The 23,310-nt window shown below is 52.1% G+C and overlaps 1 protein-coding gene across 1 annotated transcript in view; it reads right to left on the minus strand.

The window, feature by feature from the left end:
• Positions 1-23,310, minus strand: part of PPP6R3 (protein phosphatase 6 regulatory subunit 3) — a 64,077-nt gene that overhangs the window by 35,287 nt on the left and 5,480 nt on the right. The window contains exons 2-7 of the mRNA XM_090257435.1: positions 19,105-19,337; positions 14,578-14,764; positions 11,501-11,638; positions 9,169-9,234; positions 7,082-7,194; positions 2,681-2,794 (exon numbers count right to left, since the gene is read on the minus strand). Coding sequence (XP_090113561.1) covers positions 2,681-2,794; positions 7,082-7,194; positions 9,169-9,234; positions 11,501-11,638; positions 14,578-14,764; positions 19,105-19,337 — 851 coding nt within the window. The remainder of the gene's footprint in view (positions 1-2,680; positions 2,795-7,081; positions 7,195-9,168; positions 9,235-11,500; positions 11,639-14,577; positions 14,765-19,104; positions 19,338-23,310) is intronic.

The following is a 23,310-nucleotide window of genomic DNA, read 5'->3' on the forward strand; positions in this document are numbered from 1 at the left end:
ACGCTGCTGCTGGAGTGGGGCCGGCCGAGCCCCCGCCCGGCCATCTGTTCCGTGGGAAGGGGGCTCACCTGACACGGGCTCTCCGAGGACCGCCGCGAGGGCCATGCTAGCGCAAAGAGCTGAATGCTGCCTGACCCAGAGCTAACTTCTAGAGTGATTAGTATGCCTTTTATTTAAAATACTCCACACATGGAAATGATTTCTAACTGCAAGAGATGCATGGGAGAGCATTCAGAAACTCAACTACTGGAAAGAGGGGGCGGAGAAGGGGCAAGATTTCAGTGCTTTTGAACGTGTAGGGGCTTTAACAATTTATGTGGCCAAATACAGCTTTTGTTCGTTAGAGTTTCTGTGTAAAGAGCCATGCTTAAAAGTTCTTCACAATTCCATAATTCTTTTGAGTATTTGTATACTTTTCCCCTAGTATTTTTAATTTAATTCACCTGGAATTTATTTTTATGCAGAATAAGTGTAGACAAATTTTTCCCAAGTGGTGAGTCACTTCCTAAGACATATTTATAGAACAATCTCCTTTCCCTGCTTAAGTGAAAACACATACAAAACAATAAAGTGCTCTGGCTGCTGTGGCTCAGTGGGTTGAGTGCCAGCCTGTGAACCAAAGGGTCACCAATTCGGTTCCCGTCAGGGCACGCGCCTGGGTTGTGGGCCAGGTCCCAGGTTGGGGGCGCACGAGAGGCAACTACGCACTGATGTTTCTCTCCCTCTTTCTCCCTCTCTTCCTCCCCTCTAAAAATAAATAAATAAAAATCTTTTTTAAAAAACTGTAATATGCATTAACTTATACCTTCTCCTTATTTCTTGAGTTTTGTTAAAATAATCTGGACTTTATCTTTTTTCCCAATATTTAATCATTCTTAACACTTAACTTACAGTCCCATTAATTCTTACGTCCCGACCCACTTCGCTTACCCGCGTTTTTAGCAGTGTATTTCTGAGCGTCAGGTTCTTCATTCTAACTTATTTTTCTGTTTGCTTTGGTGAAGTTCATCTTTAATTGAGCCCAGGAACACAGCACATATCAACAGTAGTATTCCAGGGGCTCCATCCTGCCCTGTTTTTCAGTACTGAGTTAGCTTTACAAATAAAGTGCCTGGCAATTTGATTTACTCTGTAGTTATACCATTTTTATTATCTACACACTTTTAAAGAAATTATTTATTTAGAGAGAGGGGAAGAGAAAGAGCGGGAGAGAAACATCAATCGGCTGCCTTTCGTACACAACCCATCGGGGCCCGGAGCCCACCACCCGGGCACGTGCCCTGACCGGCCACCCAACGGGCGACTCTTTGCTCTGCAGGGCAATGCCCAACCGCAGCCACACTGGGCAGGGCGCTTATCCATACGTTTTTAAGAGTTACTCCTTTCCCTTGGGATTCAGAAATCTCATCAGGATAAGGCTAAAAGCTGAGTCCTGTTTTTAAAAAATTGATCCTCTTTAGTACTCAATAACCCTTTTGTTTTGGCCTGAGGATAAATTCCTCCTGATCAGTCACTTCCTTCTGTCTGTCTTTTACTGCTGTACCCTCTGTTTGCTCCAGGCTGTGTGCCTCTGTCCTTTCTTCCCCATGCAAAAGGCATCATTTCCCTCGGGTGTGTGCCTTCCTGAAGTCACACACCACTTCCTGCGTTCGTAAGCCATTGTAAGCGGTGGTCCAATCGTCTTGTAGCAAGAGGACAGCCCGACGTCACCTGATTAACGCCTTAGGTTTTGGTTACGTTATGGTTTACAAGGGAAGACAGTCAAAATTACAGGGGCAATCCCCAAATGACAGCAGGCTTGAAGCGCGGCTGCCACAGGGCCCTCCCAGTATCGCTGGCCCCAAAGCGAGGGCACCAGGAACTGAGGTCAGGAGCTCGGGACGCAGGGGCTGGCAAGGCCGTGTTCACTATTTTGCTAGAAACAAAGACCCATTAAAGGCGAACCCAGAAACCTAAGGTGGCCCAGCCCCCCATGTGGACAGCAGACCTTTCCTGACCGCCCCCTCACTGAGTGAGAACAACTCCTAATCTCTCCTCAAAGTATCCTGCTCCAGGGAACAATGACAAAACTGGCGGTAGGTGGCTCAGCACTGGGCAAATTAAAGGGCTAGTCCAGGAGGACGCACGAGGGAAAAATATCTTAATTCTGAAACACCTGGCACAAATTTTCCTCTAAGGCCTCAGTTTCCTGCCCATCTACTTTAAAACAACTTCACGGTGCAGTGCCCTCACATTAAACCCCCCCAAAACAACTGAGGCCTCAAGTTAGCAGGGGGAGGAAGAAATCAGTAGGCAGAGAGAAGCCCCGAATCACCACTTGGGGATCCGCCCGCCTATCTTCATAAGCAAAAAACACGCTCCCCTTGTGTTTAAGCCACCAGACACGTTCCTGATTTATTATAGCACTTACGGTTAGTAGCATTTGCGTTACTACAAAAACCCAAATGACCAGAATCCAAATATTGCCAACAGTGTTCACCAGACTGTATTTTTCAACTGCACCGCTGTGCATTACATTCACGTTAGACTTACTTATAGTTTATACAGCAGAACTACAGTCAACACCTGAAATTCAAGGGCAGGATATTATAGCTTATAACCAACAACTTCACTCACAGCTTTAAAAAAATCTAAAAGCAAAACCAAATGGCTCATTTTGTAAGATAGAAGAAAAGCTTACGTGGGTCGTCGGGTCTCAAGTAAAGTCAGCAGTATCTGGATTGCACTGACAATGGCTGATTCATTTTTATCCTTGTGGAAAATATTTGATAGAAGCTGTTCTATAATTTCTTGCCTAGGGAAACAAATCAACAGTCAAGTGCTAATTGTAACATCATTTACCAGTAACAACTTCAGAGAAAAAGGTCATGGTACCAGAGAAATAAATACTACACAAGCATTCAATGTTACCTGCACACGTTTTTATTTTCTTTTTAATACATTTATTAAAGTAGGCAAGGGACTCTGCTTATTATAAAGGTCACTCTCCCATACATAGATTCCTACGCCCCCCAACCCCCAGCAGAATCACCTGTACCCCGCTTGCCTTTGCCAGTCTTGCTGAGAGCCAACAAGTATTTCAAGCCTGGACGTCACCTCCCACTCAGACCAGGGTGGTGGTGGTGGCAGTGGCTGGGGCAGGGCAATAAGACTTAGAACCTTTGGCCCCCACAAAAACAAAAATTGTTTCAAAAAGGCTAATTAGAACCAATTAAGTGTTTACCCACAAAAGCATTAAGGTATAATTAACAAACATCTAAAACAGGCGCGAGAGAACAGCAATCATGCCTCTGACGGTTAGAACTGGGTAAGTCAGTAACGTCACAAACACGGGAGCCGTGAACTGGGCCCGACTGAGCTCTCGCCCAGAGAGTGTTCTCTGTAGGCTCTTCCCGTGACGGCCGCCCCAGCCACCCCGCCCTGTACCCAGGCCAGGCCCGGTTAATGTAAAACACCAGGGTAAGCTGCTAGGGAAGTTTGCATGGGCCTTCTCAGGGAACACCTGTTTCTCAGGGCCTCAGCAAAGGTCAGAATCCACGGGGACCGGGACCAGGAAGCTCCCTGACAAGGTCGCACACAGCTGGTCGGCCCCGGCTGCTGGCGCAAGGCGTCCCACGGCGCCCGACACCAGGGCCCCTGCAGGCTGCGGCAGCAAGGAGCGGAGCTCTCCTTCCCGCTGGGGGAAGCAGGAAGCAAGCGGACTGGCGACTACACCGACTTCAGAGGACGCCCTGCGGAGGGCCGCGGCTGGGGCTGTGATGGCCGGGGGGCCCCACCGACCAGCACTGTGCCCCTCACTCAGCGCGGGGGCGTCGGGGTGGCTGCTAAGCCTGGGCTGCGTGCTGCAGGACAGGAAGTCCTCTTTTTTTTTTATTTTTATTTTTTATTACAGTAAATACGTATATTCTTCCAACAGCAACCCCACCCCAGGAAGAGGGCATGCACATGGCCCCAGACCGCGGACGCCGCCCCCATTCTTACTCCTGCCAGCACCGGCGCCTGCCGGGGGCTCACGAGGAGGCCCTCGCAGCCTCGTGGCCGCACGGAACTCGAGCCTACTAGCTCAAGGACGCACCCCGCGGGCGCGCAGAGCCACGCCCGCGTCCCACTGGCAGGATGGCGCAGCAGCGGAGCCGTATTCTGAGTCGCATATCAGCCTACAAATACCACCAAATACAGAAGAAATCACAAACCAAGGGCGGGGCTGAGCTTATCAAACAGGATAAAAGGAATGACTGCATTAATTTTCAAATAAGGCGTTCATTTACACGTGACAGAAAATATATTCACTCTCACATTTAAAAGCCAAGGGAGCTCCTGGATGTGCATCAGTGCGACCCCTGAGACGAGCCGCCCCGCGCCAGGCCTGGGACGCAGCGCTCGCCCCTCCCCTGTTTACACGGGTCAGAGGAAGACCCGCATCTATGCGACCTGCTGGCCCCGCCGCGTTCCCGGTGCATCGGTGCTAAGGGTTAGGGCTGCACAGTCCAGCGCCCTTTGGCCTCAGCTCGCTTCAAACTTTCCTGCGCTTGTATTTATACACGTGACGTACACACACGCAGTGGTGCCCAACCTGGGAGCTGTGGGCATAATACAGATTAGGTAATCTGTACACTATGTCCTGCCAGTAAATTGGCCTAATATTAATTTTTACATAGTTTATCAAATACGTAAAAAGTCTATCGTGATGAACAGAAGGTTACTAAGCTCACAGAAAGAAGCCCTTTGTCACTGTGTTTTCTCACTCCACAGATACCAAAAGAACCACCATCAGGTGGGTGCGTGCCTGGTATTTAAAGGGGCTGGTTCTGTCTCAAGAGCGGTGTGGGAAACAGGGTAAGTCTCCCCACCGCTAGGCGCACAGAAGGCCTAACTCGGCGACCCCTGGTGAGTCAGGTCCACCGAGCACTCACAGGGTCAAGTCCATGCTGGGTTTCCGACCCTCGGCACGAAGACAAGACTACAGAACACAGCCAGCCCTCAGCAGCCCAGGGCGCCAGCACCCCGTAGGCACTGATGTCCAAGGGCACCCGAGGCGCTGGCGTGAACCCTGCGGACAGTGTTTGCACACTCCCCGTCCTGTGTGCCTGAACCTCATTCGGTGTGAACACTGCGCTGTTCAGGAAATAATGACAAGGAAACAAGTCTACCCACGCTCGGTAAATAGCACACGTCAGCAACATCGTAGCTTTTCCCTCTGAATGTTCTTCCCCATATACATTTGCAAATCCTCACCCAAGGATGTTTTTATTGATTTTAGAAAAGAGAATGGGGGGGGGGGATGGGGAGAGAGAGAGAGAGAGAAAGAGACATCCATCAGTTGCCTCCATACGTGCCCCAACCAGGGAGGGACTGAACCTGCACCCTGATTGGGACGGGAACCCACAGCCTTCCTGGTGCACAGGACACACTCCAACCAGCCGTGCCACCTGGCCTGGGCTCCCATAATATTTCTGATCCATGGGTGGTTGAACCCACAGATATGGGGCGCCAACTTTATCTCATTAATACTTTTTGAAAATGAGCATACATGTCGAAATATTATCTTCTATCTTTTACATTAAATAAAAATAAATATTAAAATTAATTCCACCTATTTTTTACTTTAATGTTAGAAAAATTTTAATTACACGTAGCTTTTAGCATGTTTCTCCTGAACAGTGCTGTCATGAAATAGATGCCGGTCAGTATTTAGTTAACGTGCTCAAACGGAAATTCCGCCCCAGCACTACTCCAGCTACCAGTGTCTGCATGTGAAATGCCTTCCGTGTTATAAAAGGATGCACATGCCATGATGCCAAGAAACACTGAAATGGGGCAGGTAAAATGGCATTTTCCTCAGAAGCTGATCATCTTAGACTCCGCTACTTGAGGTAGCTAGTCAGCTCTGCCCTGTTCTGTAACACACACTGGGAAATATAACTTCTCAGAAGATAGTTTAAAACAAGACACCCAGCCTCTAATTTGTTCCTTGCTGTGTCACACCTCCCAAGTAATACACATAAATGTTTATTTTAATAAAAAGGGCCCCCTGCCTGGTGGCTCAGCTGGTTGAACGTCACCCTGTGCATCAAAAGGCTGCAGGTTCGATTCCCAGTCAGGGCACATGCCTGGGTTGAGGGCTCAATCCCCGGTCGGGGCACCCCCCCCACTCTCTAAAATCAACATACATGTCCACAGGGGAGGATTATGAATGAATGAAAAGGGCCATCCAAGTAGTTAAGCCAAAAGGCGCACATGAGCCTCACTAGACAGTAGGACCAACAGAGGAGTGAGGAAGTCACTACAGAGAACAGCAGGAGCAGCAAACTGAAACGGGACAGCCGTTAGTACTGAAGGCTGACTTTCTGTCATTCATCTAATTGGGAAAATGCCTCGTTTTTCTTTATTAAAATACTTTCGCCTGTATGAATGAAGGTCAAATGTATGCCCATGTTTGGCGGTAAAGAATCTTTCTGAAAACATGTTATTCTAGAAAAACCAAGTACATGCAGGTTGGCCATTAACAAATTTCAAAATATCACACCATTCCAAGCTGTCTTCCACCTAAACATGACATCGCTGTGCATTTAGGAATTATCTACAAATAATGGCAGAAGCAGTACGAAGAAATGAAACATACATGACATGCACCCCTTCAAATCAGATCTGGTAAGGTTGCCCTTAGTCAGCTACAGACGTATGGTAAACCCTAAGACGGGCTTCTGATAAAGTTGTTCATGAAAACAGGCCCAATTAGCCTGTACGTAAGACATCCGCCACCAAAGACCGTGGAGGCCGTGAGTACAGTTAGGCCGTGGCTACCCCATCTTCCAGCGGCTTTGTAGAATTCTAGGTTAAACTGCTCTGAAGTTCAGAGTCTGCACATAAATGTCATTTGCTTATATTCCTTCCCTGGGGGTTTCTACTGGGCATCAGGATGGCTGGGGTACGAAAAGCCACTTCCTGCCTCCCCACTGCCCACGGGCAGCACTTCCCAGGGCCGCGAGCCCCACGGAAGGAACACTTACCCGTCTCTCAATGGCAACACATCAAATAGCACCGACACGGACAAAGGACGAAAACCGAGTTGTACACGTACTTTTCTAGAGTGGCAAGCAGAGGGTCTGGGTCTGCACTGTTCTGAATCTGTAACATCTGGTCTCTGCTCAGGCGGACAATTTCACAAAGTGACTGTGATGCATTTGAATGCCGCTAAAGGGAAAAAAAGCACAATTTTAACTATAAAACATGTCAAAGGTCAAACTGATAATAAAAAGCCAGGGAGGAAACTGCTTAAGACACGGCACAAATGAGCACTGGCCTCAAGCGGCAGTGCGTCGAGAGTCAGGCTCAGCCGAAGCGGCGCACAGGAGGCATGAGGGTTTTATTCGGCCAGGCCAGTGAGCTCTGCCTGGCAACACTGCACAGGACCGTTACTGTTTGTAAGGAGAAGGGATAGGAGTTTTGACAAAGGAAAGCTTCTACTACAACTGAATTCTTGGGAACAACACCACGGCCCCCTGAACATGTATTTTTATCACACAGAAAGATGCACACACTTCTTCGGTTTAAAAAATAAAAGGCGGCCAGCGCAGCCTTCTGCACTCCAAGAGCGGGTCAGGGCTGTAGCCCTTCCCTGCGTGTGGGGCATGCTCACCCTCCAGGAGAGCTCAGAGCCTCAGCGCCCAGACACACGGCGCTCGGAGGCCCGCAGGGCAGGCAGAACAGTGAAGCCCCAGCACGGACGGCAACGCACACCGGGACATCCCAATCCACTGGCTGCAAGCAGGAGCCTAACATTTCCTTCACAAACATAAACTGGTCAGTACAATTATAGCACGGAATTTATCACTTAATACAGAAGTAACAACAGGACCGTCTGTCTAGAGGGCAAATTTAACTTTCTTTCAAGTCAAGTAGGGAAGGTGCTGATGCCCCAAACACTTTGTCCTTCACAGAAACATCTGCTGCAGAGCGCGGCTTCTTTATCAAGTTCGCCCGGACCCTGCAGATAGCTATGACATCCTGTTGAGCCATCAAGTTCTGCTGCCCAAGAGCCTGAGCCTGGTGGTGAGCAAGCCCGGCCCACAGCCCTGTGCTCCTCACGAACGGGCGGGCCGCAGTCACTCTCCGCAGCCCGTCGCGTGGGGCCAGCCCTGCAGCCAGCCCCAGGAGGGGGTGGCCTCCCACCCAGACCCAGCGCTCGGTCAGGGCACCTGACACACTGGCACGTGTCCTCAATGTCAACAGTCACAATATAACACTGTCCCCAGGGGAGTGAGGGAGAGTCAACAGCCCCTTTAATAGTAGCTCTTCTCTCCCTTTTCTTTTTTTAAGAAATGCTGGTTTTAGATAAACTCCAGGTTCTAAGCTTTGGAATGGACCAGAGTGAAGGGGAGGTGCTAGATCCACCTTCATAGAACAGTGGCCTTTGGGAGAAAACACCCCCTGGTGACCCCCCTCCTCTGCACTCTCCTGTCTCTAGCAACCTCGAGAGCGCAAGGAGGTCCCCCGTGCCTCCTGGCACATGCTACATCTTCAAGCCAGCTCCATCACAGATACGCAGCCACCAGCACAGAACTGTCACATGTGCAGGTGGAAAAGGGCTGCACCCTGGCAATTCCATGTGGCTCAGCCGCGACGGGAAGTGGCAAGAAGAGGGGCAGACAGTGGAGCAGCAGTGATGGGCTCCTTGACGGAGCCATACCAGCGTCCTGGGGACCCCTTCCTGACAGGAGTCCCCTCAGCAGACAGCAATGTGCCAACTGCCAATCAGGTTCAATCCTGACGCCAAGTCCTCCTCCAGCTCCCAGGACAAAAGCTAAGCTTGCCAGAGCACAAAGGCCCAGAAAAACAAATGCAAATATGGCCATGCATTTGGGCTAAAGATGGGTTATTAAAAAAACGTGTGGACGGAGCAGATTTGTAACAAACTCTAACAGATACAGCACGAAACCCAGGCTCCAGAAGGAGGCTGCTCTCCACACTTCTGGGAATTTTCTGGGTATCAGCAAAACATAGTATTTTTAAGCCTTCAGTGTTTAGAAAACTGTCAATTTTAAGAATAGCAGGTTATCACTTCCACCTGTCCTCTATTTCACACTTCATGCATTTATGCTCTATGCCCACATAAACACCATTCTTTTTTTAAAAAAAATCAGTTTAGAGTCAGACAAGACAACTTACATCTTCTTCTTGCGATGGATGAACTATTTCCACAAGCCTCTGGATAATTCTCTCCTCATTTAACCACTGTAAAACACATTGCAGAAGTGATCATAGCAATGAGCTGCTCCTCCTGTTCAAGCCCCAATGAAGGTTAACATACTTGGAAATATCCATCCCATTTTAAGGAGAATGTTACAGGTTTCTCTGGACCTTGAACACTACAGGAAATTAAGTCCCCCAAGGAAAATGCCAGTAAATATATCATTTTAACAGTAGCCAGCAGTACCAACTAACCCCCCCCCCCCCATAATGCCCACATACAAAAACTCTACACAGCAGCTTCCTGGCCGCAGGGCACTGCCCGGACCCTGAGCGCTAGAAGGGGCCGGGCTCCGGTCAGTGGGGGCTGGGGGGCGGGCTGCATTCCCGTGGAGGAGCGTTCCCTTAGGAGGGCTTCAGAAAGTAGGAGGGCTTCAGAAAGACCGAGAAAAGCCGTGTTCAGAATCAAGCCTCTTGGTTAAAACAGTAACAAAAAAAGCCCCACAGAAAACGCGGGGCGGGGGCGGGGGCATCTCAGAAGCAGAGCGTGCTGCCCCGTCTCTCTTCCCCCGAACACAAAACGCTGCTGGGAAGGAAGCACGGGGGCAGGGACAAGGGCAAGCGAACCCCCGGCCGGTGCGACAGGAGCCCTGTAACAAACAAGGGGCTCACTGCCCGGGAGGTGGGGAGCAGCTGGGTGGCCAGAAATGAAACCCCCTTGGCCGGAGGCACAGAGAGAACCCCTAACACTGCCCCCGGCTCCCTCAGGAGACGGGCGCCAGGCAATGGGAACAAAGCTGCCAGGGTCCGCGTCACACTGCGCACAGAAAGCGCCCCGCGGGCCGGGGGGAAACGCGGTTCTGATTCCGGGAGGCAGGGGTGAGGCCTGAGCGTATGATTTCTAACAGGCTCCCAGGGGACGCCTGGGACCACGCCATGAGTAGCAATGTCCTGAAACAGAGGACGGCCCCCCTGCCTGGCCATCCTTCACAGCGAGTGACAGGCACCTACACCCCCAGCCCACTGCTGGACTAACCCCTACAGGGGCGCCCAACGAAGGCGGTCGCTTAGGAGCTTCCGGCTCCCCTTCCCTGGACCTACGGCTTTATCAGCCACCGAGCACTGTGTCCCTCCAGAGGCGCATCTCATTCCTTTGGAGACGGCTTTAAAGCTGAACTCAGAAGTGACCAAAGGGACGCCGAAAGGTCATCCTGAACGTTTCCCCGGGAATAATCCGAACAGAAAGGTGACCTTCCCCCTTGTCCTCAGAAGTCCCCCCTGGAACCCTCACCCTCTTTTCTCCGCCACAAAAATACCTGAAGGAACCAGTGTCTCGATTTAGGGCCCTTCCCGGGCAGCTCCAGGGCCTGCGCGGGGCCCGCCCAGCGGCCTTGCCTCACTAGGACCCTGTTCTCGCAGCCGCCAGCCTGCTCTCCAGGTCCAGGCCGCCCCCACCCACCTGAGTGGGGCATCCCCTTTCCTGGGTGCCCCCTGACAGACCCTCCCTCCTGTCCCTGCTTGAGTAAAACGAGCATTTCCAATAACCCTCATTTCCAGAGGAATGAGTCAGTTCTAAGATTCCAGGCTGAGCACTAAAGACGAATGAAGCAAGGAGTGGGAACGTTCTGGAAGAAGTCCGTGCAGAGAACAAAGAGAGGGAGAGACAGAGGCAAACACAGAGCCTCTGAGAAACCTTGTCCTCAAGTTACTCACGCCTCCCTCTGTCCACCCAAACCCCATAAAGACAGCCCACCAAGGGGCACGTGGATCCTAAAATAACCATCTCCCCAAACGTCAGCCATGCGCCCTCTGGAGATAAGCCCCGCTTGCCTTCTCGTCCTCGGGGCCCGAGAGGAGTGACTCCCGTAGCCTGCGTCCCGGGCACGTGGACCCCTCTCTGATCCGACTTTGGAGGGAACCATGCGGTGCGGCCATCTTCTCGAGAGAGAAGCCTCAATGCACAGACTCCGTGGAGACCCCGCCCCCGCACCACGTGGCCAGCGCTGAGACAGACCCTCAGCCCGTGCTACCTCCCCACACCACTGCCGCAGGGACCAGCACAGGGACCAGCGCCCCCACCGGAACCGTCCCAGGAATCCAGGGGTGCGCGCACACCTGAAACCTTGACCCTGCAAAATCTGACTCTCTTCCTGTCCCGGAACAACCTCCCTTCCCACCGTCCCCTGCTCCTAGATCCCAGACCACCTGCTCCTCCGACCAGTCCCCAGGAATCCCGCCCCAGCGGACGGCGGCCCGGGCTCACGCGCCTCTGCTCGCCCCCGGGGTCAAGGACGGCGACGATTCTACTCACATTCAGCACCTCCTGCCTGGGCTGTGGAGGCTCGATGCACGTCAGGAGCCTGAGCAACAGATCCATGATGGCTGAAGTCCCTATGTGCTTTATAATCAGGTCTACAAAGTCACGCTTCTTCTTTAAGAAATCCACAATCTGGAGGAGAACAAACCCAAACTGAAAGACATGTCGCCTGGGAACTTCAAACCTCAGAATGCTGTCAGACCTGACCCCCCCAACAGCCCCCTCAAAGGCCCCGCCACCACTGGGAGTGCAGGGAGGGCGAGCGCCGAATTCCTAACAGATGTCAGGTTGGGGGGCCCGCTAATGGTCACACCGTTCCAAACCCGAAGGAACAAAAACTCCCAGTTACCACACATTCCCTAATACAAATACATCACAACAGAATCTTTTACCTCTGTTGACTTTCTATATTAATTCTCAAAGAATGACGATGAAAAAATTAATAAAGAGCAACAGAATATACCATTTCAGTTTATGAACATAAAGCAAGACCGTTAAACTGTACACTAAAACACAGAACACATATTTAAAATCTTAATTATACTCTAGCAAGTGAGAGGAAGAAAACCTAAACATAAAGATTTCTCCACCAGTCAAAGCAACTGCCCCGCCTGCTACAGAAACACCACGCTGGGGGGCTCATCTCCGCCGTTCGCCCGCTCAGACACGGGGGGTCGCGAGCGTGGGACAGGCTGGCAGTCATACCAAGAGCACGAAGACAGAAGTCGAGTTACAGTCCTGCCTGCCCCCTGGGTCCCCTCTGTGCGGGAAGAAGAGGGAGACTGTCCAGTCCTGTCCGCCCTGTGCCTCTGATTCTGCCCGTGCGCACGGACCGCCTGCCTACGAGGCCCGCGTGGCGGCCGCTCTATCAGTCTCCCCGAGGCTCTCAGAAGCCCGTGTGCTGAGGCTGCTTAGCTCCCTGTTGCAAACGCAGAAGCTGAGGCTCAGGCCGGTGAAGCACCTTGCCAGAAAGCTAAGAAGCGGCTGCCCTGAAATTTAAACTTAGATTTGTGTGTCTCCGAAGCCACGACCCTGCCGCTACCCACCATGAGGAGGTCTAACAGCCAACCAAGCTTGCGTCACACGCAGACCCAGGTCCAAGTGCCACATGGTGCTTCTCCAGACGACGAGGGTAAGTGGAGCAATGAGCCCTCAAGAAGTTACGTGTAGTTCATCTGCTTACAATTGAGTCACCCAACAGTTTTTAAAAGCACAGCTGAGTGGGGAGGAGTAAAAAGTCCTGGGTCTGGGGTGCAAAGGCCCAGCAAGGACAGCAAGACGTCCTGTGCAGAGGCTGACACCGCTGAGGCGCCAAATTGCCCGGCTCTGAAGGCGCCCTCAGCTGGACGTCCTGCCCCACGAGGCAGCACGTGCGCTGGTTAAGCCAGACTAGGGAACTTGTTTTCATTGCTTGCAGCTGCGTATGCCCTTACTAACCCATCCCGTGACGGGCAACCTTTACTTACACTCCGGTCTCAGAAGGACAGAGAAGCGCCGGCTGGACCATTTCCTGCAGCTGGCGGAGCCGGGGCCACTGCGTCTCCTCGCTCCCGCGCCAGGAGCCCGGAACCGGGACGCACGATGGGCAGCAGCGCCTGGGCCCTTCCCTGAGCACCGAGCCGCACATCCTGTCACCCCCCCTAGACACCACGCCAGACCTTGCAGTCCTACACAAATATCAAAAAGCTCCACAGATGCCCTCATTCAGGACACTGAACGCCAGGACCTGGGTCGTGAACCGCAGCGCCCACGTGGGCCGGACTAGTGGCGTGGGCCGGGGGATGCCCCGCGCTTCCCTGCCTACCAGCAGCCCTGCTGTGTCCCCCTGGAGGGCAAAAGGCAGAAAGCGGCCTGTGTCGGGGTGCTTGTGATTTGGGAGTTGTTGTCTTAGGAAAAAGAACCTCAATTCCAATATATGAAGGTAACTGTGCTCAGTTAGGACATCGGAGAATGACCTCGTCTCCCTTAAAAGAAAGCACCCCTCCCCTCCCTTCGGCACAGGACAGACGCGCCGGGCCTGAAACAGTTCCAGCCCCTCCTCGTGTGCTGGCAGCAGGGACGGGCCCTGGGGACCCCTGGTCTGACCAACTGCACCCCAGCTGCCTCGCCCTTGAGCACCGCACCCTGGCAGGCACTTGTATGTACTTGGGCACCTGAGGCTCGATGCCCCTGGCGGCCTGTTCCCCTGAGCGGATCATAACCTTTGGTCAAAAGATCCTTTTCCCACCAACACTCCCTGGAGCAGCGACTCTCCAATCCCACATGCACCAGGCACCTGGGAGACGGGTTGAAGCCCCGGAGTGTCTGCGTCAGGAGGCCTGCAGTGCAGCCCAGGAAAGGGCACTTCTGACCAGTCCTCAGGGGCTACTCATGCTGCCGGCCCGGAGCCCCCTTCCACGACCCCCACACATGCAACCGATACTTGGAAAAGAAATCTCCCAAGGACATCTGACTCGTCTAGAACAAACCAAGTGGGGAGGGGGGACAAGAAGAAAAGGAAAAGGAGGAGCAGGAGGAGTGGAGGCTGGGGGTGTCCCTGCCACACGGTGAGGCCGGCGTCTCTGTCCGGCGCTGCTATGAGCACACAGGCGCGTGGCCGTCCCAACCCGCACGTCTCCGAGAGGAACAACCATCATGTGCACACACCAATCAACAGTTACATTCACGGGAAAGCTTGTGGGTCTCAGCCTCCTTTGCAGTCACCACTAAGGGAGAGAAGCTCCTTCCCAGCCCCTGGGTCCCGCTCGCACGCGGCCGGCCCCCTGCGCCCCGCAGCGCGCCCTCTTCCCACCGCCAGCCTGCCCAGGCTCCTGGCTGCCTGTCCGGGGAGCCGCAGCCGCCGACAGACTGAGACTGACGCGCTCAGAGGAGAAGGCCGAGGGAGAACACGTTCATTAATGTGCAAACTAGCGTTAAGCCAGAGAGCAGCTAGAACGTTTCAAGTTTAAAATATATTCTTTTAGAGAAGTTGGATTAAAGCACACTCAGAACACTGAAGCAACAAAGTTCCCGGGGGTCATCGCCAGGGGGTGATCAGCCCTAATACCTACCTTTCGGAGAACAATATTTACCTGTTCTGGTTTCCTGCTGATAAGAATACTTAGCACCTTGCTGAAGAAACTGGCAAGTAGTGGGTTCAAGGGGGAGTCGTTTAGGAGGAAGCTATACAATTTCTTTAGCAAGGACTCGTCCTCGCCCAGCCTATCATTCATCTGGGAGACATCCGAAGTGAGCAACTCGCAAGATATGTTTGGGTACCTGGAAGAACAGGACACTCATATCATCATCTATGTTAACAGTTTAATTACATAAAGTGAAACGCAAATCAGAAAGGCTTCCTAAAATTTTGTGAAAAAATGATCTGAGAATTAGAAAATCGTTTCGACCCGTTCTGCCCAACCTCTGGATTAAAGTGAATTTCTATTGTGTCTCAGAACCTGTTCCCAAGCCGAGCCTCAGCAGGAGCACGTTTTCCCCACAGAGCCAGAACACACCCAGGACCCGGGAGCCAGGGAGGGTCCCGCTGCCGGACGGGGCCTCCCAGGTGAGGTGGGGGTGGCAGGCGAGAGCCCCGCAGCCTGCTCTGGTGGGGAAGCGGCACGGCTCGTAGGACAGTCACGTGCGTGTGTGTGCGCGCGCCCTTCTCTGTTTACAGGACGCTGCGCTGCATGCAGCACCTTGTAACTACTCAAGACACACTGAGGTTCCTGGACCAGCCCCCCTCATCCACAGGGGCTGTGGATGGTACTAGAAGGTTGTTTTGGGGTTCCTCAAGCGTTCAGACATCACATCCTAAGAGAACAAATATTCTCACACCCCACGTGGAGGACAGGCCTGACCGGCCTGGGGGGAAGCCGCCCATGAGGCCAGCTCCCCATGCCAGCCCTCCCAGGCCCCTGGGGCTCAGCCGCCCTCGGACTTCATGCTGTGGGACACAGGCCTCTTCGACAGACCCCACGGCACTAGAAATACCTGCACCACAAAGTCTGCTTGCCTTCAAGCACGAGGGGACTGTCGGAAATACGAGCAGTAGATCCACGTCCCCGTCGCTCACCTCTCCGACCACACCCCACCTCCCGTGTTTCCAGCGGCAACAGGGGAGACTCAAGCCCGAGCAGACCACACCTGCCCTGACACACAGCTCTTTACTGCTCCCTGGTGAGCAGCCGGCGTCCAGAGGCATCTAGTTATCAGGAATGGCAAGCTCTTGCTGACCAGGACAGGGAGGTGACAGGGAGGTGACAGAAGCAGCTGTATGACAAAAGAGAGGGGAGGACTGGGGGCCGGACACACAAAAGCAAGGGGCTGCCTGCCCTGAGGCCCCCGCTGGGGAGGCCGCTGGCAACAGACCAGGCAGCCGTGGCAGCCGAGGCGTCTGGTTGGCGGGAGGTTGGAGACCAGCAGCAGGAGAATGTGCCCAAGTGAACCTTTGCAAGGAGAGAAAAAACTGGAGACGACAGACCTGGCAGGAGTGTGGGCACAAAGACCACATGATCAAACAGCCTCTTCCAGAGGCTCGTGGCGCAGATGAGTCTTCCTCACATTAAGAAACACTCTGGCATACAGATGCCGGAACATAAAGTCACCACTATGCTGGGGCAAGATTACCCAGTGGTTACAGGTGTGGATCCTGGGTCCCATCGCCCAGGTTAAGAACCTGTCTCCACCATGCACAAGCTGTGTGATCTCGGGCAAGTTACTTAACCTCTCTGGGCCTCAGTTTCCAAGTGTGTACCATTATGACAACAGTCCTTACCCTACAGGGGAGGATTATACAAAATACTGAAGAGCAGGACCGGGAATAAATGCACACTAGCAATTTTTACTGCTCCTCGTGGTCTACTTTACGGAGCTGCCGAGACGCTGCCAGGGGCCTGGGGGACACGTGTCTCCACTGTCCCAGCGTGGAAGCTGCTGGCAGATGCAGGGTTGGGAAAGGCCGTAGACCTGAACCCCGCCACAAACCAAGGTGTAGCGTCCGCTCTCGGAACGCTGACCCAGAGGTCAGGAGGGCATGCGCCATTTCCCACGGGTGACTTGGGATACGATCCAGCTGAAGCAGCCTGCACGTGGGCCTGGGCACTACCGAGAGGGCCCCAAGTTCTGGTTCCGGACAGGAGGGGGCTACGTTCTCCCTCCCTCCTTAGCACTGAATGAGCTTCAGAAACACCCAAGATTCCCCTCCACCCTCCCCTGGGCACGGCCTCTGCTCCTACCCCACACGTGCTCTGACCTCGCCTCCTGCCCTGGCACCGAGAACACAAAAGCAAGCAGAAGGGAACCTGCCCGACTGCACGCCAACCTGCCCTCGGTCCCACCCCCGCCGCCCAGCACTCAGGCGCAGCGTGTCACGCAGCCTGCCGCCCTGCGCCATCGTTTCCCTCTGCACTGAGCCGTGCTCACCAGCACATAGCAGGTCACTATTTCTTCGAGCTAGGAAAGAACACAAGCGCCACCCCTGTGACTCCCCATCTGCCTGTCGCTCCCAGTTTCCCCCTCTGCTCCCTTTCCAGGAAACTACCTGAAAGGCTTTCTCTGCTTCGCCTCCAGTTCTCCCTCAGAGGCGCCCAGGGCCCACGTGCTCCGTGACGCAAACACCAGCCGCCACCAGGCCCTGCCCCACCACCCCGTCGCGCCTTCCTGAAGCCCGTCTCCCCTCGGTTCCCAGGGCGGCAGCTCTTAGCCACTTCACAGTCCCTCTGCAGGAAACTTGATCCAGCCAACAGTTCAGCTTTTGAACTTATACTTCTATTTAACAGTTTATTTTTAAAGTTGTTAGTTCAAATTTATGCTAAATTATGTAAAATCAGAGCTATCTGTCACTAGAATAAAAAACATTAGCGTAAAATGACAACCCTTTAATGCGTGGCATATGATCACTGAACTAAGAACAGTGAGGAGTTTAATACACACATGTAAGTGATATGTAATTATGAAGTTCACAAAACAGAGCAATCACTCTGTCATCCGGAAACTCCAAACACCCGTGTAAATCTCCTTACACGACTGTAGTCAGCCGTAACCCTGGAAGGCCTTCAGATCCCACCAGAAAAGCCCCTCTACACCAAACCAGCTCTTGGAGCCTCAGCACGCGTGACGAACGCACAGCCACGGCTCTGTCCAGGCCAGAAGCGCAGCAGAGAATGCTCTGCTCAGCTCACGTCGCGCGGTCCTGAAATGGTGCCACCCAGAAGGCTGTGTCCAGGGGAGGGACACCTGTTCTCGCAACCTCAAATGTAGCGCAGAAGCCACCACCGCCACAAACAGATTAAAGAGACGCTACACCAAAAGCCACGGCTGCTCTGGTCAAATAAGCGCTTTCCGCACCCGCGCCTGCTCTTGAGCCGGGAAGGTGGCTCCATTCCGCGCAGGAGCAGAGAGACACCAGCAGGGCACGCCCCCGCTCAGGGTGCCAGGGCTTGTTAGGACGGAGGGCCATGTCCCTCCCGGGAGGGCCTGATGCAAGGCCCACACTGCGCTGCTTCCTACCAGGACACAAAGCCCCGGACAAGCAGCACCCACACCTGCTGGCTCCCTGTGGCGGAAATCCCAAAGCAGGGTCTCTATCTTTTGCAGGAAGGGAGAACGCTAGTATTTCCGCTGCCAAGTTTCTTTCCTCTTCTGTTTTAAGGTGTTGACCTCTGAGTGGTGGCTGCTGTTGAATGCTAGCTGCCAGTCTTCATGGCTGGCAGAGGACATGACTTCCTTAAAGATCCAAGCCACCAGCAACTCTAAAGCATTAATAAGTATTATTTCCCTGACAGCAAAATTCTCACCACGTAGAAATGAAAAGATATCTAAAAAGAGGAACAGACTGCAGGAGAAAGGGCAAACGAGAACCTACTAAAAAACATAATTCTTTCTATGCTGTGAAGTTTATTTAATGCATAATCAGTAACCTTTTGTTCCTGAATTTGTACTATTTTTATGGGGGAAGCCAATATTTCAGTAGGGCTGGAGATGGAAAAATAAATGAAACCCCAATACTTGAAACAGATATGGAATATTCAGTTTCCAGGGGATCTGTATAAAAATGTTGTAAGAGACCGTTACAAAGGACCCCACTGTACTACAGTCCTGCTTGTAAGCAGGGAAAACTAGTGATGAGTATATAAATCCACTGCAGGTAGCCAAAGTGCTGTGTGTTTAAACGTAGCGACACTAATATCCACCAACAGTCACACCCTTATTCTCAGTTAACAGAAGGTCAGAACTGATTTGATCAGCGAGGGTCTTCGGAGCCCACTCTCCCTCTCAGAACTGCTGTGGGCTCTTGGACAGTCACATGATCTCCATCCTGTTACTTGCAAAGAAGAGAAAATACTTACTTGGGTGGCCCTGCTATTTTTAGAAACTTCGTCACTCTAAAGCACTTTGCCCTTCAGGGTGAAGTGCAGAACACTCGCTTACACAGCCCTGTCACTTTACTGGACGCGGCTCTGGAACGGATTATGGGCTCCACTGAGCGTGTCCCTCCCAGCCACCCACACGCGCTGTCCATGGTCCGCAGCAGCCGTGGGGAACCACTGCATAACAACAGTAAATACGCTACCCCCACTCCACTTCAGTCCCACCCTAAATAGAAGATTGAATCTTACTTGTATCTGATCTTTTCATCCATATCTTGAGGTGGTTCTTCTATAATGAATGAGACTAAATCTTCGAGGCATTCTGCTTTTAACAGAAACTCTATAAGTTTGCGGTTTTGAGCTTTACATTCCTGTAAAACATCTTCCTCATCCATTAACTCCTTCAGTGTTACATCTTCTCTTTCTAGAAGTGTGTCTATGTGGGATGATGAGTGAAGATCAAATTTCCAAAACATGTTGGTCTAAACAAAATGCAGAGAGTATTTCAAATGAAATTTCAACTTCACATATTAATTTTTCATTTCAGTTCATTTTTATAGTCTAAAATGCCATAAGTAAAATAAGTTTTACATTGAACCTATAAAATACTTTCTAAATAAGTAAAATTAAGCAGAATTTTTTTCCTTCTCTGAAAAATAAAGATTTTGGTAACAAAAAATTCCCTTGAAAATGCTGAAAGAATGCCGTAACTTGCGATTTTAACCTGCAAAATGATCCCACACACTTTAAGAATCTCTGCTGGGAAAGGAAGCACACCCTTTCTTCAGGGTGAAGAGCACACCCTTACACAGAACTAACGTCTTCGGCAGCAAATGTCGAGCACGGAGACCTGAGGGCCTAGTGCTCCGCAGACACCCACGAGTTACATAAATCGGTAACCCACGCCAGCCAGCACTTTCGGCCACGGAGCGCGCTCCCGCAGCTGAAAGTCATCAACGGTCAGCCCCGTGCCGTTCCTAACACAGAAACTAAAACCCTGGGACCTAATTCTTGAGGATCTAGAGGAGCGAACTCCGAGTTCCCGGGAAAACACCCAACAAAGTTAAAACACTCGCTCCACAACGCCACACACACACTGCACAACTGGAAATGTGAAACGCAGGGTCCACGCTAACCCAGCTGCCACAATGAGACAATCTCAAAGGCTGCTTTTTGACCAAAGATGACAAGATGACCGAAGTTCTGATTAGGGAGAAGACCATCCAGAAGTCATTCCTATCTGTCAAAGGAGCTCACTGCAGAATTCCTGAACCAGGGCCTGGTCGATACAGACTTACTCACTCACCCCAAAACTGCAGCCTGCAGATCAGCTGCGGCCTCACTGTCCACCTCAGGAAGGGGCCCTATTACCACCATCACTGAAAAGGCCGTTAACACCCTCACATGCCCACTGCAGACCCTGTGTGGGAGGAGCCTCGGTGAAGGAAGGAAGCTACAAAAGGTCATAACCACCTAGGAACAGCACACAGAGTTGTTTTAAAAAGTCTTCCAATGTTTTAAAAGCGACATAAAGCAACATGCTTGCATCGATGAGCAGTGACAGAACGAAGACCTCGTTACGGATGAGAAGCTCTGGCCACACCCCACTCGGGACTTCTGCTTACTGCAAAGCGCGTGGGATGACCCAAAGCCGGGGCCCACCACGTACGGCACAGCTGTCTCTGACCTCCTTATGATTAGGCCAATGATTATGGACAGACGACACCACAGAACACACTAGAACAGCAATGTCACAATCCCCAGCACAGTCGGCAACCACCCGCGCTACTCGTGACCTCTCTTCTCCGAGAAGAGAGGTGGGCAAGGCGCCCGTGGGCGTGGATGCTGTAAACAGGAGGCCGCTTCTAAGGCAGTGACTAAGGAAATAAGGCAAGGGCGGCGAGGACGACCCCTGCACCTGCAACAAGAAGGGCATGTGCGGGAAAGGACGGTGGAAATAAGGCTTACACACAAATGCTTTTCTGGTTTTCAGATCTGTGGGAAATGGTAAACAAAGAGTTTCTTCATTGTGCTACTTTAGTCTAATAAACCTGAAAAGGAGAATAGAAGACGGAAAGGACATCAGAAGGTAATGCCGAAGGAGGAGAGAAAAGGCAGGTTTCCAATCCTACAGAGAGGAGAGAAGCCGTCCCTTGTCTGGGGCACGAAGTAACGCTGTCGGCACAGCCGACCACGCTCCCGTCGGAGCCACTCGGCTCACCTTTCTGCACGTTTTAAGTGGCACCTTCTACGCGTTCACTGCACCGCTCTTCCCCACGTGCTGCAGTGGCGACAATGGCCTCGTTTGGCTCCGTGCCCCCCGACAGGACACGGCCCAGGCTGCTCGGCCCCACCGCACGGTGACCTCACTGCCCTCGGGGTGGTCACAGGCCCGCAGGCTTTAGTTGAGCTGAGGCAGAAAGTCACCTTCAAGAACGATCACTTCAGACCACCGTAGACATGGACAAAGGGGTGGGAAGTGCCTGAGGGAGCGGGGGTGCTGGGTGGAGGGGGGCAAAAGGGGAAAATTGGGACAAGAGCATAATCAATAAATTTTAAAAAATAAAGAAGAGCCTGAAATTTAAAAAAAAAAAAAGGAATAATCATTTGTGTCAGTCCGCCTTACGTGCAAAGTTGATCATGGGGCTCTGATCCTAAGATACGTAGAGACTGACAAAACAGTTCCTTTTACTCATTTTAAACACTCCAAAGTCACTGACTGAAAAGCTGGATTAAAATACCCATGTGCACCCCAGTGCCTTCTCACATCTGTGCCCCAACATAATCAGCTCAGTGCGTGCTTATTTTGGCTTATAAGCCAATTTTTTATACTCTAATGATCCCTCCACTTGAAGTCAGAAAACTGAACACAGATATTAATAATTTAGCTTGAAACCTTTTTAAAAAATTAACTGTCAAAGTAGCATGCCTTCCCCGCCCCCATCACCTGGGGACATTTTTTTATTGCTTTGGGGGGGGGACACACCCACCCACTGGCTGCTGCCCGTAGATGCCCCACTCAGGAATCCAACCTGCAGTCAGCCATGCGCCCTGACTGGGAATCCAACCCGCAACCGTTTGGCGCACAGGATGATGCTCCAACCAACAGAGCTACACTGGCCGGGGTAGCATGTCTTTTTAATAATAAAAAATACTAAAAAATAAATCACAAAAAAGCAAATTTGGTTTGGAGCCCTAACTACCGGCCAATTATAAACAAGACACACACTCACATCCATCAAAAATAAACCAGCCCTGGCTGGCGTGGCTCAGCGGATTGAGCGCTGGCCTGCAAAGTGGAAGGCACTGATTTGACTCCCAGTCAGGGCACAGACCTGGGGTGCAGGTGAGGTCCCCAGTTGGGGGGGTGAGAGACAACAGATTCATGTATCTCTTACACACTGATGTTTCTCTCCCTCTCTTTCTCCCTCCCTTCCTCCCTATCTAAAAATAAATAAAATCTTTAAAATCATACCTGAAGAGGTTAAAATGATCAGTCTAAAATCTTTTAAAAAAACAAACAAAAAAACAACTATAAACTTTACAAACTACAGATAAAGTCATACTTTTAAATTATGGATCAAACCCTGGCTGGTGTGGCTCAGTGCATGGACTGCCAGCCCGCAAACCGAAAGGTCACCGGTTCGAATCCCAGTCAGGGCACAGGCCTGGGTTGCAGATCAGGTCCCCAGTTGGGGGCACACGAGAGGCAACCACACACTGACGTTTCTTTCCCCCTTTCTCCCCCCCTTTCCCTCTCTCTAAAAATAAATAAATATCTTAAATCATGGATCAAGATACATTCATATCTACCCTCAAGTAAAATCAAACTTCCAAAATGTGAGCCTTATAAAAGCAGCTCGCTGCTTGGGGGCTTCCTACGGAGACTGGTGAACTGGCGGTGGGAGCCGAGAGCACACACGGGCAGCTGCGGCTCATAGACCCAGCCAGGCCCAGCCTGCAGGCTCCCAATGGGGCGGAAAAGAGGGGATGAAGTGACAGGGGCCACATGCGGTCCACAAGGCCTAAACATTCACTCCCCGGTCCTTTACGGAGAAGGACTAGGGTCCCCTGCTCAAGGACACCGAGTTCCCGCTAACTTTCCTTCCTGCGCGGAGTCCACACCCAGCCCTCCCAGCAGTCCCCCTTCTTTCCACCAGATCCAGTCACTGCGCCTTAGTCACTCCCCTGGACCACGGCCGCTTCCCAGGCAGGCCAGTCCGGCCACGTGACAGTTTTCTCCAATGTGCTGGGAACCATCAGAGCCTCCCTGCACCCTCCTGCCTGGATGCTGACAGCACAGAAGGCCCCGAGGGACAATGGGACTGAGAAACGGAGGTACTTCTGTTCCCAGGTCTCTCCCGGGAAGAGAGCTGCCGGCCGACCCGAGGGCCTGCCCGAGGCTGTGTTGCGGGGAGCCCGCCACACCTGGGCTGGGTGCAGCGGCAGCCACCT

The sequence above is a fragment of the Furipterus horrens genome, unplaced genomic scaffold (assembly GCF_987537825.1).
Source record: "Furipterus horrens unplaced genomic scaffold, mFurHor1.1.pri manual_scaffold_2, whole genome shotgun sequence".
Lineage (NCBI taxonomy): Eukaryota > Metazoa > Chordata > Mammalia > Chiroptera > Furipteridae > Furipterus > Furipterus horrens.